General features: G+C 33.3%; 1 protein-coding gene and 2 long non-coding RNA genes across 3 annotated transcripts; 2 read left to right on the top strand and 1 right to left on the bottom strand.

Annotated features, from left to right (window-relative positions):
• The first annotated feature begins 724 nt into the window (after positions 1-724).
• Positions 725-1,440, top strand: LOC146925006 (uncharacterized). Its single transcript, XR_015011005.1, has 2 exons — positions 725-1,239; positions 1,318-1,440. It is a non-coding gene; the product is annotated as an uncharacterized LOC146925006 (long non-coding RNA).
• Positions 1,441-4,993: 3,553 nt separating this feature from the next.
• On the top strand, positions 4,994-5,719 carry LOC146925005 (uncharacterized). The gene has a single exon (XM_085710979.1). The coding sequence runs from the start codon at positions 5,029-5,031 to the stop codon at positions 5,521-5,523; it is 495 nt and encodes a 164-aa protein (XP_085567105.1). The 5' UTR covers positions 4,994-5,028; the 3' UTR covers positions 5,524-5,719.
• A 120-nt stretch (positions 5,720-5,839) lies between these two features.
• Positions 5,840-10,487, bottom strand: LOC146925004 (uncharacterized). The gene is made up of 3 exons (XR_015011004.1): positions 9,882-10,487; positions 8,837-9,263; positions 5,840-7,133 (listed from the first exon to the last, which is right to left on the bottom strand). It is a non-coding gene; the product is annotated as an uncharacterized LOC146925004 (long non-coding RNA).
• Positions 10,488-14,615: the final 4,128 nt, after the last annotated feature.

The raw sequence follows: 14,615 nt of genomic DNA, 5'->3' as shown, positions 1-14,615 counted from the left end.
AGAAATGAAAGAAAATCAAACAATAAAAAGATAAAAATCTCTCTTAAAAATGGTGAACTATTAATTGAAAGGTTTAAATAAAATTTGGGGAAAATCAATTTAAAGGAGAAATTGAAGAAGAAATCTCGCCAAGAGTAAAAGAAGAAGATAACGTAGCTGCTAAAAACAACTCCGACGCAATGGAGGAGATTTTCTACCAAGTGGTGGAAGGTGAAGTTTCTTTTATCAATGATTAAATTTGGGCGTTTTAATTCAGACCTCATGGGTGAGAAGATGGTCGGTTTAGTTTTCCAATTAGGGCTTACAATGGCTAGAAATTTGTTGTGAAGGTGGTTATGTAATAAACAAAATTGACAGTTCTATAAGATGAATGGATGGTTTTTATAGAGGATGGCGTGAGCATTACAACGATGTTTTTGTTTATGGACGGGGAGTCCAGGGTTGGCCATAAATGAAGTAAAAAGGTATACGTAAGGTGGCTTCGTGTAGGGAGGGATGAGTTCTCTAGTTTTATTTTTTAAGAGGAAGAGATAATGGCGAGGAAACTTATTTCCATGAAAGATAATAATGAGGAAAGATTTGGAATATGAGTTGAGAAATTAATGGAATTATTATCTTGGCCATATTTTGATTAGATTTTTTTTTTTGTTTTGAAAATAGGACATTGTATTAACTTGATTTATGTAATGAAGCGTTCTAAAAGACCCGACCCAATTATTCACCATGTCATCCAACATCTAAGTGACCACCTTGACAGTCTACATGGTGCCACATAGAGCCCGACCTCTTGCACCACCTCGTATGAAATATCCCCTTGGAGAGGTGCACAAGACGTGATAAGGATCTATTACGTCAAACTAGCACCTCAAATATGACTAGAGCGCATATGCGTGCTCCACCGCCTTGAAGCTAAGACATTACCACTTTCTTGGTAGCTACCAGGTTGTTCCTATATACATGAACTTGATTGGCACCCCCTCCTATCTCGGGATCTGTTACACTAAACATACTCACATACACGAATTGTTCCTATTTATTGGGGGCTGCACTTAAACCATCTAGTTAACTCCACTTATCTCGGGTTGCTTACTTTGATATCCTCAATAGCCTCATAGCAAACCACACCAATGACAAGGAGTGAAGATAGCAATAACCAAGGATCAATACACTTGATAAATAATTATAAATATGGGGTCTTATTCCTCATATAAGATCATCTCACTTTTATCACTATATATAGTATATATACTCACTTATTCACTAATCTTTCTACCTTCTAGAACCTCGCTGACTTGGGGGTCATAATGTCTTTTGCAGGCACACTCCTCTCTTTAGAGAAGGATCATATGACCAGTCTTAATTGATCTATCTAACTACGGGAAGAGGAAAGACACCCCCTTCTCGGAAGGTATACCTCATCTTCTCAGACAATTAGTACATTTTATATGTACTATCTTAAATAGATAGTTGATATGAGAACTGAGAATTGTCGAGTAAAAATAATTCAAATGATATGTAACAACTATGCTTCCTTAATAGCAAAGCTCTGTTAGGGTTAGGTTTCCTTTGGTAGTGCTGTGCTGTTACTGATGATACTAATTACAAAGAAAGGCTTTTAAATATATTTTATTTGATGACAAAGTTCAATATATGAATCATATATGGTGGTAAGTTCAAGATACGAAGCATAAAATCCACGCCTAGAATATAGTATCTAAGCATATATACAATTACTTTGGAATGACTTAAATTTAGTGGTTGAGTGTTATTATATTCCTGAAGAAGTTTCATTTTTCTTGTTTGACGTGTGAATGACATGTCCCACACATGCAAGGTGTTTTGAGAAATCTAATTTTTGCACACACAGTCTTATACTCGTCACTCATAAGAACTACATTTCTATTTATTTATTTTTTTGAAAAATCCTACATTCTATTTATAGGATATGGAAATTGAAAATCATTATATTCTTCAAATAATACATTAGGAGAAAGGTTAAGGAAGTATCTATTAATCATCAAGTCAATTCATTTGATGTCTTAGTTTGAATGAGTGAAATGAATTGTCCAACCATGAATATGTCATTTTTAGGAGTTTTCATCTATTTGTAATAAAAAAAATTACTTTTTTTTTTATAAGAATCTGAAGAAAAAAAAATTAAAAATTGTATCAAATAAGAAGTTGTTTTGAGTAGCTTCTCTTGAAGATTTTTTTTTTTTTATCTATTTCTTTCTTTTTAAATAGTGATTTTTAGAAATGCAAGTATTGAAAGAAAAATAAGGAAATATTTTAGAGATGATGTGCCATTAGAACCCTTATGGATTTTGAATATAGTATATATGGTGGAGTCAAATACAACAAATACAGTGGTTGATATAGTTTTTATGATTAATGGACCCCTTCCACGCTTCAAAAGGTCTAACACCTTCACCATTAATTTTCGTATTGGATTTGCTTGAATATAGTATATATGGTGGAGTCAAATACAACAAATACAGTGGTTGATATAGTTTTTATGATTAATGGACCCCTTCCACGCTTCAAAAGGTCTAACACCTTCACCATTAATTTTCGTATTGGATTTGCAAAAGATAGTATTAGAATTACTGTTAATTCTATTGACAAAAGTGAAAATAAAAGTTGTAACATTTTTGTAGAACTACTTGAATATCAGTTTCAATGGTGAAAATGTAAGAAGTTTGAATCCTCCAAATCAAACTCTTATTTTGTACCTTCTTCTTAGAGGTTGCTTATGGAAAGTGAAAAGGTTTGGTAAAGAATTATGCTATGCTTTCCTTTTTTACAACCAAGGAGGCATAGAATTACTTCAATCAATAGCATCATCTCTAAAAATAAAATAAAAAGTTTGTGATTGAATTCCTACCTTTTATCGAATTACTGTTTTTTCATATTTTTACTCTAGAATATTTTTAGCACTACTTGTCAGAGGTTTTTTTTCAATCAATTTTTCTCCTTTTTTTTTTTTTTGTCTTTGGTTAACTGTTTTTCCTTTAAAAGTTGTTCATATATGAAGATAAAATCAAGTTTGATCATTCAACTTAACATGGGTATAAATGAACCAACAACTATGTTTTATAAACGAAACGAAATTTTAAATGCATTAAGGTTTATAATACCTTGATTTAGAATTTTCTAGTAGTTTTTATCTTTTCAAAAGATGTTACAAACAATTTTAAGTTTTGGCACAACACACTTACTAAATTAAATTTTACACATTAGGAATAATTTCTTGTTTTGACTCCAATTTATCTTTTAGGGTGTTCAAAATTGTGTAATTATTTTAAGTTGTTGCAAATTTTGGTTCTTGAATAAATTAACCGTATAGTTACCCTCTTTTCAAAAGACATAGCAATTTTCATGTGAGTTAGTATTCTTTTAACGTTATTCAAGATTAAAAAAAAAAGCACAACACCAATTGTATCACCACATAAACTACGCCATTTCGCTTCTTTAATTTTAGGATATCTTCTCTTCAATATTAAGTTATTAAATAAACTCACATTGCAACATTTAAACTAGCGTTTTGGTTTTGTGTGGTTTATGTTCTAACACATTACACATGGCAAGTCACATTTTAAGCAAAATATTTCTTTTCAAGTCCTTTTTTCTCCTAATCTTTATTTAACTTCTATCTCAATTTGAATTGTTTTTCCTTTGTAAAGTATATTATTTTTTAAGATAAAGTCATGTATGGAGCATTCAACTTAACATTGGCTTAAATGAGCAAACAATCATTTTTCGTAAACAAAACAAAATCTCATATGCCTCGAGGTTTTTGATAACTTTATTTATAATTTTCTAATGTATTTTTCATCTTTTCATAAGAGAAAGCAATTTTCATGTGACATGAGAGAATCTTTTCCCAAATTACGCTTGTATTTTATCATATTTGAAAGATTCATCATCAATTTAACTAAAAAAACACACCACTAAGTGATCCACCTAGTTTCTTCGTTTGTGTGTGTTCAAAGTTTTAACAAAATACACGTGATAAATCACATTTTACGCAAAAGCAAAAATTTCTTGTTGTGACTATAATTTTTCTTTCATTGTGTTTAACATTGTGTTATTATTTTAGGTTGTCATAAAAATGGTTCTTAATTAAATTAACCGTGTAAAATAAATCAAGCTAAAAATAATTTATATCTATAGTTATTTATATTTAGATGTATTCATGTAAAGCTAAAAGCCTCGAATCTATATTACTTTCACAGAGAATTTTCTAAGGTGGTTACATTGTTTTCAAAAGACAATGCAATTTTCATGTGGAAGGAGAAAATCATTTCTCAAATTACGTTAGTACTTTACCTTTTTATAAGGATTCATATTCACCTTTAAAATAATTGAACTAAAAAAACTCACCATTAAATATTCCACCTAATGTTAAAAGTATTTTCAAGGCACACATTTTCTGCAACAGTTATAATTCCAATCACGTTTTCTCCTAATTTTTATATAGCTGGACAATTTCTTTTAAATTGTATGTTTGAAAATATAAAATAAAGAATGATCATTCAACTTAAGGTGGTTATATATGAACCAATAACTATGTTCCGTAAACAAAATGAAATCTCATATACTTTAAGGTTCAAAATAACTTGAATTAGAATTTATAATACCAATTATAGCTATGATAAAAAGCCATTTTTTAAGTAGTTTTTTTTTTCCTTTCAAATTTTCATTTTAGTATAAAACTATAAAAAAAAATACATTTGAAATTTTATAAAAGTAATTATTTTTTCAAAAAAAAAATTGTGTAATCACATAAAAGTGAACTATACACATCTAAAATCAATTTCGAATATTTCGAAAATGGAATCAGACATATATTAGAGTTAAAGCAAACAAAAATCAAGGTTGTCATCTCTTACATGTAAGAAAAACATGACCTTCAAGCTTGTTACAAAAGCTATGATCATTTCACTTTAGTTCTTATATATAGAGGTTTCCAAATCGTAGCCTTCTCACCACAAAAACAAAAAGCATAGCATTCTCACAACTTTCAAAATGAGAACTCTAGCAAAACAGTTAGTGCCAATTGTGTTGCTTCTTGTGCTTTTAATTGAAATAGAGGGAGATCTGATTTCAACAACTCCGAAAGACAACGCGAACAAAAATTTCACCAACACCAGTGTTGAAGTTGAGGTCGTTAGTGAGGATCAAGAATCACCTAACTGTGCTACACAACCAGAGATATGTGAAACAGAAGAACCTCCACCAAGACGTGTATGTTGTAGAAACCGGTGTGTTGATGTTTCTTTTGATGCAGACAATTGTGGGTTTTGTGGACTTCCTTGCCCAAGGTTTGGTAGTTGGCATTGTTGTTGGGGTGTGTGTGTAAACACAAATTTTAACCCTTTAAACTGTGGTGCTTGTGGAAGGCCATGTCCTCTTGCGACTCCATGCATGTTTGGTAGGTGTCTTTTTCCAAGACCAGAACCACCGGCACTTCTCTCCTCTGGGTCTCCTGAGGAGAACTCACCAAAGATCCCTGATCATTAGTATGATCAATATCATAAACACCCTCACCCAATATTGAGAGTGAACTTATTTATCATTTTATATCATAAGATTATTATTAATTGTTGTTATGTACTTATGAATGATGTTGTATTCTATGTTGCATTAAAGGAATGAATGATTTCTATGTTATAATTAAAAGAAGCATGTTTATGTCAATGTTATAGTATTAAATTTATATGTGACAAATAACAACAAATATAACTATGGTTTTGTTTTTAATCTTAAATTCTTATAAACGCCAACAATTAATGTTGTTCGATCTTGTTTTGCGGAAAGATAAAAAACACGAACAAGATTACGGAAACTTTTTGTTATATTAATTTTTTGGTCCTGTACATTTATGTTGAAACATCAACCTACAAGACTAAATAACATGACTCAATACTCAATATTTAAGCTCATATTCCTTTTCTAAGAATTTTATTTTTCTTCTCTAGTTCCACATCCCATCTTCATGCCAATCCTCTTCCACTTTTGTGCATCTAAAGAAGTAGTGTCACTCATTCTTGATTTCTTGTCCCATATAACACTTGTAAACCATCTAAAAAAATCATCACAAATTTGATCAAATAACGTTGATTCATAATGAGTGGAAGATGGAAAATTAACCCCCAGAAATCAACTTGATGTCATCAATAGAGGAGATGTGTAGTTCCACATCCCATTTTTATATTTTAACCATCTATGGTCATAAATATATAATGACTCATCTCCCTTCTACAAACTTTGAAGTCCTTCTTAAATTTTAATTTTAATTACGGTTGTTTAGTATATCTAATTCTCTAAGACAATGGTTCAGTTTCTCTAACAACTCAACATTAACATATTTCTTCCATCATCCTAGCACAACATTGTTTATTTTGAGGTATTCCAACCATGAATTTTTTTAACCTTAAAACTCTAGTCTTGGTTGTTGAATTGAATATACAAAATATATCATGATGGGGAATGGTTTGGTTGATCATCTATGGCCTTTAAGAATTTATATTGTGGGAAATTGTGAATCCAAATAACTAAAAAGATCACATGGTTCTGTACATTTGTCTCTCTTATTGAAACATATAAATCTTGAGGATGACTAGTATGGATGGCTAATCCTCACATTTATGAAATTTCATGAATAATTGATCACATGAGAATCTATATGCTCTTTCCACATTGATGTTAAGCCACTGCTACAACGAATTATATTGACAAAAAAAAAAAAGAATGAAATCCCATTCTAGAGAACCAATGTTTCACCTAAACCTTCTTCTGGCGATCAACTCTTAAATATGGACCCCAATCTCGCTTGCCACCATGTAAATATGTTTTGAATTCTATGTAAATATGTTGTAACACTCATACTAGACGTATCTAGAAAGTCTAGCATGTGTATTAGTTTAGTACTGGATACATTAAAAATTTACAACATAAAAACTTCGAATGAATATTATATACAACAAATGCGTTCGTACAAAAAATTACAATTCAATTTTCTAAAATATGCCATATGCATCCTTGAACATCCATGCCATGCTGCAGCTGGTACGAACGAACACTTACTGAAACATCCATCCGGCTACTAGCTTGCTAAACCATCCTGATATCTGAAACAAATAAGGATTGGGATGAGACATAATGTCTCAGTGAGTTCCACCTAACCCTAGGCTATAGGAAACCACGGGGGAAACCTACGGTCACCACGTGTCTACAATACAACCTGCCGGTTGATTATACGTGTGTGGGGACTTGCTTTCTTAGACGACGGTGCTTGCTAGGGTCGTCTTAATATTCTTAACTTGTTATAGGCTTCTCTGCTATACGTGTCATGGCGGTGAAGAGGGAACTAAAACCGCTTTGCCAAGAGTACACTCTAAGCATCAAGGCTCTCTTATATCTCTATCATGACCCGATTCTAAACCGGATGATTAGGGGTAACCTAAGATCGTCGTCGGAATATCTTTCTTTAAATTGATTCTACTTGCTTAATATGTTGTATCTACAACATATCATCTCTTATCACCTAAGTGATTCTTGCTAACTTACTACTTCTTGACGATCTACGCCAAGTCACTACTTGTTCTTGACGATCTACGTCAAGGCTCTATGACATAACATATAAATATATGAACAATATGCATAGTTAGCTTCATTGATTATGTTAGCGTGTAACAAACAATTATCTTGAATTCATTTTATGGATTAGTCCCGAGTGGAGTAACCCCGGAAGATAATCCCTTACTACCGGTGAAATGCTTAGCAAGAGCACCGGACTCCCTTAGTGAACGGGTCCCTTACGGCTTACCCCATTCCCCTTGGAGAACCTTTTGTACCCAACCTTGGAAGGAATACAAAAGACACGACACCTTAACTTAGTGAAATGCGGTTCCCTTGCGGCTTAACCATTCCCCTTGGGGAACCCCTTGAATCCAATTTGGATAACAAGAGACATGACACTCTTTCTTTCTTAAAAGTCTTAGTCTTATGCATGAAAATAAACTTAAACATGCTAACTCTTTTACCTCGGATCCCTAGACGATCCCACTAGAGGTAACTATATGCTTGCTTAACTTACTATGTGAAGAGATGTCTAATCAATTCACGTCTTGCCATACTTGTATGGCTCTCTAGTTCCTATACGAAGAGAATACTCTACATCACTTCGCATCTAATCAAGCATACTACTCATGCCTAGCATTCTATTCTTTACTAACTATTCTAGTTCTTGACAAGCTATGTCAAGGCTCTACGTTCATGCCCTTTCTTAATTCATCACTATCCGAGTAATATCGGCTTACTCTCTCTTGATTCACTCTTGCCATTCTTGTTAAGTTTGCCATGATTTTCTTTTCAAGAATCGTTTGATGTTATGTGCATTGCTTAGATGTTGTTTTTGGGTTATAAAGTTGTAATACGATGAAAGAAATGCTTCGGAACGCACCACCGACCCGAGGGAGGGCCAACAGGCCAAAATTAACTTGGCCATTCCAGAGGGCTGCGCTAATAGCGCCCCTGGAGCGTGGATTTTCTGGGGAGCTACGCTATTAGCGTAGAATTTCGCTAATAGCGTAGTTCTTCGGGTCTGTGGTACCAAATTTCCAATTTTTGGCCCAAAACTCATTCTAATGGTTCTTGAAATGCACCAAAACATCCAGCAACATACATATACATTTCTAAACTTATTTCATGGCAAACTAACAAGAATTTATCAAAAGTACACTAAGGTTCTAAACCCCTCATAAACATAAATCTCTACTTTCTAGCATGAATTTACACAACCAAAGGTAGGTAAACTATCTATGGAACTCACCTAATCACGTTTCCTTGCTTTCCTTCAAGATCCAAGCTCAAACCCTAGCTTCCTCTTCATTCTTGATCTTTAGCTTTCAAACCAATCCATGCCTCAATCCTTTCCCTTATGCGTTTATTGCTTGCTAAGCTGCCTTAATCCATGCTTGATCATGATTTGGTAGAAGTTTGGATGGTTTGGAGAGGAGAAGGAGGGCGTGGGTTAGAGAGAAGGGAGAGAACAATTCTTTCTCTCAAACCTAGAGAGAGAAAGTGAAGGAAATTATGAGGTTTCCACCCCCAAAATCACTTATATACTCTCTTGTGCGAGTTTACTTAAATGCCCTTCGTCTCAGTCGTGTTTACCTGACCCTGATACACAACTCATGCTTAACTGCTATTACTCATAAATATCTTCATCATGATCACTTTCTATGAGTCTTAATCCTCTGAGACATTTAACAGATGAAATTTCCATTAGCTGACGAGCGGGATGTTACATATGTTTCATGGGAAAAACCCAAATATGTATTCCAATAGAAAAATTAGCTATTATTCAAAATCATGAACCTTTTATATAAATTTTCTCCATAAATATTTGTGAACTTACAATAATTCAAAATATACGTAATTTTTTTATTACCAAGATCATATATAATAATTATTCAATTAAATAAACAATTATTTTCCTAAAATGATGCACATATAATACGAGATTATCAATTCTTGATAAATATAATGCAAAATACTTTCCTTTCAAAAATGAATAATGCAACATACTTCAAACATTGTGTAATTATCTTGATAAGGTATAATTATCATAAATTGTATTTTATTGCTGGAAAAGAAAGGCAATTCCATAATTTAAAGACTTTACTCAAGCTTTCCATTCCCTTTTGAAGAACACTGCATAAATCGCCTAATTACTATTCAAAATGACTTTTGAATTTTCAATTTGCATATTTAATAAATAATGATAAATGATATCTAAAAAGGTGTGAGTTTTGTGTAGATATCTAATATGGATGATTAGTATGTACCAAGACGTTTCAAAAAAATTATCTCACCTGAATAATATTAATATAGTTCCATTCAACGCTCATGAATCCAAGAAAGTTCTTTGTTGAATTACACCAATGATATTAGGATAGTTATATCGAGCCTTCATGGGTCCAAGTATTCTCCCCCATCAGCATAGATCTCACGCTCTCTTCTTGTCTAACCTATCTCGTCCTTTTTCCATCTGCAAGCATAAAAAACCTCAAACTAAACTTTCTTCCTACAAACCAATTGCAAAATCTTGAAAAGCATCATAGTGAGATTTTCCTTGTAACAATAAACTAAAGATTTGTTTTGACAAATAAAGAAAAAAATTATAAGCATAAAAAAATAGAAAATATATAGAATGAAAAAAATAGTTGCAGAAAAGGGAACTACAATCATAATAGATAAATCAACAAAGACAAAAATCCTATGTATAAATCAAAATAAAAAAAAAACATTCAAATTTAAGGAAAGGAAAAATTACATACCAAGCAAAGAGTTTTGTCATTAGATGCCTCCATTGAATTTGAATAATAATAATAATAATAATAATAATAATAATAATAATAATAATAATAATAATAATAATAATAATAATAATAATAATAATAATAATAATAATAATAATAATAATAAAAAAAAAAAATAATCGCACTTCAAGATCTACAATCAAAACTCTCGCCGAAAAATACACAACAAATCAAAAACAAAAAATCATAAAATAATATAGATTGATTTATTCCAAACAACCTCAATCAATTGTTACTCATCAAACAAATGTTCTCTATTTTCACAAACATATCATAAACATAATAAACCGAAAGAAGTTCAAAAAACATCGAATCAAATCTCTCTTCTCCATAAATAAAAAAGATGAAAATCAATACTTCAAATAAAAATTTACCATTTTTTTATTTCAAATCATAACTTGAGAAATGAAAGAAAATCAAACAATAAAAAGATACAAATCTCTCTTAAAAATGGTGAACTATTAAAAGAAAGGTTTAAATAAAATTTGGGGAAAATCAATTTAAAGGAGAAATTGAAGAAGAAATCTCGCCAAGAGTAAAAGAAGAAGATAACGTAGCTGCTAAAAACAACTCCGACGCAATGGAGGAGATTTTCTACCAAGTGGTGGAAGGTGAAGTTTCTTTTATCAATGATTAAATTTGGGCGTTTTAATTCAGACCTCATGGGTGAGAAGATGGTCGGTTTAGTTTTCCAATTAGGGCTTACAATGGCTACAAATTTGTTGTGAAGGTGGTTATGTAATAAACAAAATTGACAGTTCTATAAGATGAATGGATGGTTTTTATAGAGGATGGCGTGAGCATTACAACGATGTTTTTGTTTATGGACGGGGAGTCCAGGGTTGGCCATAAATGAAGTAAAAAGGTATACGTAAGGTGGCTTCGTGTAGGGAGGGATGAGTTCTCTAGTTTTATTTTTTAAGAGGAAGAGATAATGGCGAGGAAACTTATTTCCGTGAAAGATAATAGTGAGGAAAGATTTGGAATATGAGTTGAGAAATTAATGGAATTATTATCTTGGCCATATTTTGATTATTTTTTTTTTTGTTTTGAAAATAGGACATTGTATTAACTTGATTTATGTAATGAAGCGTGCTAAAAGACCCGACCCAATTATTCACCGTGTCATCCAACATCTAAGTGACCACCTTGACAGTCTACATGGTGCCACATAGAGCCCGACCTCTTGCACCACCTCGTATGAAATATCCCCTTGGAGAGGTGCACAAGACGTGATAAGGATCTATTACGTCAAACTAGCACCTCAAATATGACTAGAGCGCATATGCGTGCTCCACCTCCTTGAAGCTAAGACATTACCACTTTCTTGGTAGCTACCAGGTTGTTCCTATATACATGAACTTGATTGGCACCCCCTCCTATCTCGGGATCTGTTACACTAAACATACTCACATACACGAATTGTTCCTATTTATTGGGGGCTGCACTTAAACCATCTAGTTAACTCCACTTATCTCGGGTTGCTTACTTTGATATCCTCAATAGCCTCATAGCAAACCACACCAATGACAAGGAGTGAAGATAGCAATAACCAAGGATCAATACACTTGATAAATAATTATAAATATGGGGTCTTGCTCCTCGTATAAGATCATCTCACTTTTATCACTATATATAGTATATATACTCACTTATTCACTAATCTTTCTACCTTCTAGAACCTCACTGACTTGGGGGTCATAATGTCTTTTGCAGGAACACTCCTCTCTTTAGAGAAGGATCATATGACCAGTCTTAATTGATCTATCTAACTACGGGAAGAGGAAAGACACCCCCTTCTCGGAAGGTATACCTCATCTTCTCAGACAATTAGTACATTTTATATGTACTATCTTAAATAGATAGTTGATATGAGAACTGAGAATTGTCGAGTAAAAATAATTCAAATGATATGTAACAACATGCTTCCTTAATAGCAAAGCTCTGTTAGGGTTAGGTTTCCTTTGGTAGTGATGTGTTGTTACTGATGATACTAATTACAAAGAAAAGCTCTTAAATATATTTTATTTGATGACAAAGTTCAAGATATGAATCATATATGGTGGTAAGTTCAAGATACGAAGCATAAAATCCACGCCTAGAATATAGTATCTAAGCATATATACATTTACTTTGGAATGACTTAAATTTAGTGGTTGAGTGTTATTATATTCCTGAAGAAGTTTCATTTTTCTTGTTTGACGTGTGAGTGACATGTCCCACACATGCAAGGTGTTTTGAGAAATCTAATTTTTGCACACACAGTCTTATACTCGTCACTCATAAGAACTACATTTCTATTTATTTATTTTTTTGAAAAATCCTACATTCTATTTATAGGATATGGAAATTGAAATTTTTTTTGCTAAGCAAGGAGAAAGGACAGGCATCAGGAGACATCGTCGACATCCCAACCAGGTTGGCACCCCGAGACGCCTCCATCCTCTACCGCCAAACTCAGAGAAATTTTATTAAAAAAAATGAAAAATAATTACAGAAGGAGGGGGGACTAGGCCAAAACCCTCAGAAAAAACAGCAGAAACAACAAAAACAGAAACATACAAAAAAAAAACAGACTAAGGAAATCTGTAGTTCTGTAAACCACATCTGTCCCGAAAGAACTCAAACGAAATAGCATGAGGGAGAGTGTCAAGCCAAACCGAGCCAACCACAGAGTGACCCAAATTTGACAAAAAATCAGCACAACAATTACCCTCTCGGAAAATATGCGAAGCAATCACCTGAACCCCAAGATTTCGAGCATTGTGCCATCGGTTACGTAACAATACGGGCACCAGATGAGGTTTCGAGAAGATCATGATAGCACTAGTAGAGTCACTCTCCAACCAAATATTCCTCCAGCCATGTCGATCAGCGAATTCAATGGCAAAAATAATGGCCAAAACCTCTGCATAAAAGACCGAATGCATGCCAATATTACAAGCATATGCACCAAGAAACGTTCCCCGGTGATCCCGAAACAGCCCCCCACAAGCGGCATAACCACCAACTACCGAGCCATCCGTATTAACTTTTAACCACGGGGCGGTGGGAGGCTTCCAAACCACCGGAATAATGTCCTTAACCTTACGGCAATGGGGAGAAACCATGAAAGAATCAAGCAAACCGGAGTCCGAAGGAAGGCAGTAACCCGTAGAGATGTTACCCGACATTGTTATATATGAATGAATATGTACCTTAGCTGAGTGTAAGGTAGGCGCATGATGTAAGATTTTTCCTACATGTCATATAACTATGTACACGTGAGTATATATAGGATCGTTTCCACAGGGAGTTACGTTTAATCATAAGCATTTACACAATCGTTCACATTAAGGGTTTGGATATAATTTGTTTGTTTGTAACACTATATCCATATTTGACATTTAAGTAAAAACGAGAGGGGATCGAACTATTTCGCTTGCGGTATAAGATAACGAGCAAGCATAACAGCAGCAATCTCTCGATCGATTAACAGACTCTAGCTTTATAACCAATATTATTACAATCATTTCTACAATATCCTTCGTGTCCAAAGCGACATCGTTATTTCCAAGTTAGCGTTTAAACATTCGTGTCCAAATTCCTTAAACGATAACAAAGTCGATCGGATGACTTAATCGACCGTGTCCAGCCTGATTAAGTATCCGAAAGCATTAAAAGCTTGATTAAAAGTAATTATCAAAGGTTTACAAACTTGTCAAGAGTGATATAACATAAGATAGATTGTTATTCTAGTTCTAGATTCAAGGGTTTGTGTCCAAATCATCTTGAATCTCTTTGAAAGCATTAAAAGCAAGAATAACAACAATATTGAATCATTAAGCTAGAACCTTATATATTAAAAGATCAAAAGATTACATAATAGCTTGATTGTTACCTCAATACTACATAGAAGGTGATAGTTACATATAGACATGTAAACTAATGCAAGGAAGGAAGGAAAGATGAAGATTCCATGCCAAGATCCTTGATGTCTCAATGAATCTAGGGTTGAATCTACTCCTTAATCACTTGCTTTGTGTTTCTCTCTATGAAATAGCTCTAACCTCTCTCTAGAAATGTATAAAATGTTTCAATGGAATAGTGAATAATAGTAGAGAGAGGGAAGAATGCTATTTAAATGGGCCTGCATTTTTACACCTGCGCTAATAGCGCAACTCACGCTAATAGCGTGGTAAGGCGGCCTATAATCTGGCCAATAGGAGAGTGCCACGTTGTACTTGC

The sequence above is a fragment of the Medicago sativa genome, chromosome 5 (genome assembly GCF_051527215.1).
Source record: "Medicago sativa cultivar Bolivia chromosome 5, Bolivia_mono, whole genome shotgun sequence".
NCBI classification, from domain to species: domain Eukaryota; kingdom Viridiplantae; phylum Streptophyta; class Magnoliopsida; order Fabales; family Fabaceae; genus Medicago; species Medicago sativa.
The sequence above is the reverse complement of the archived record's forward strand: the minus strand, read 5'-3'. Positions and strand labels throughout refer to the sequence as shown.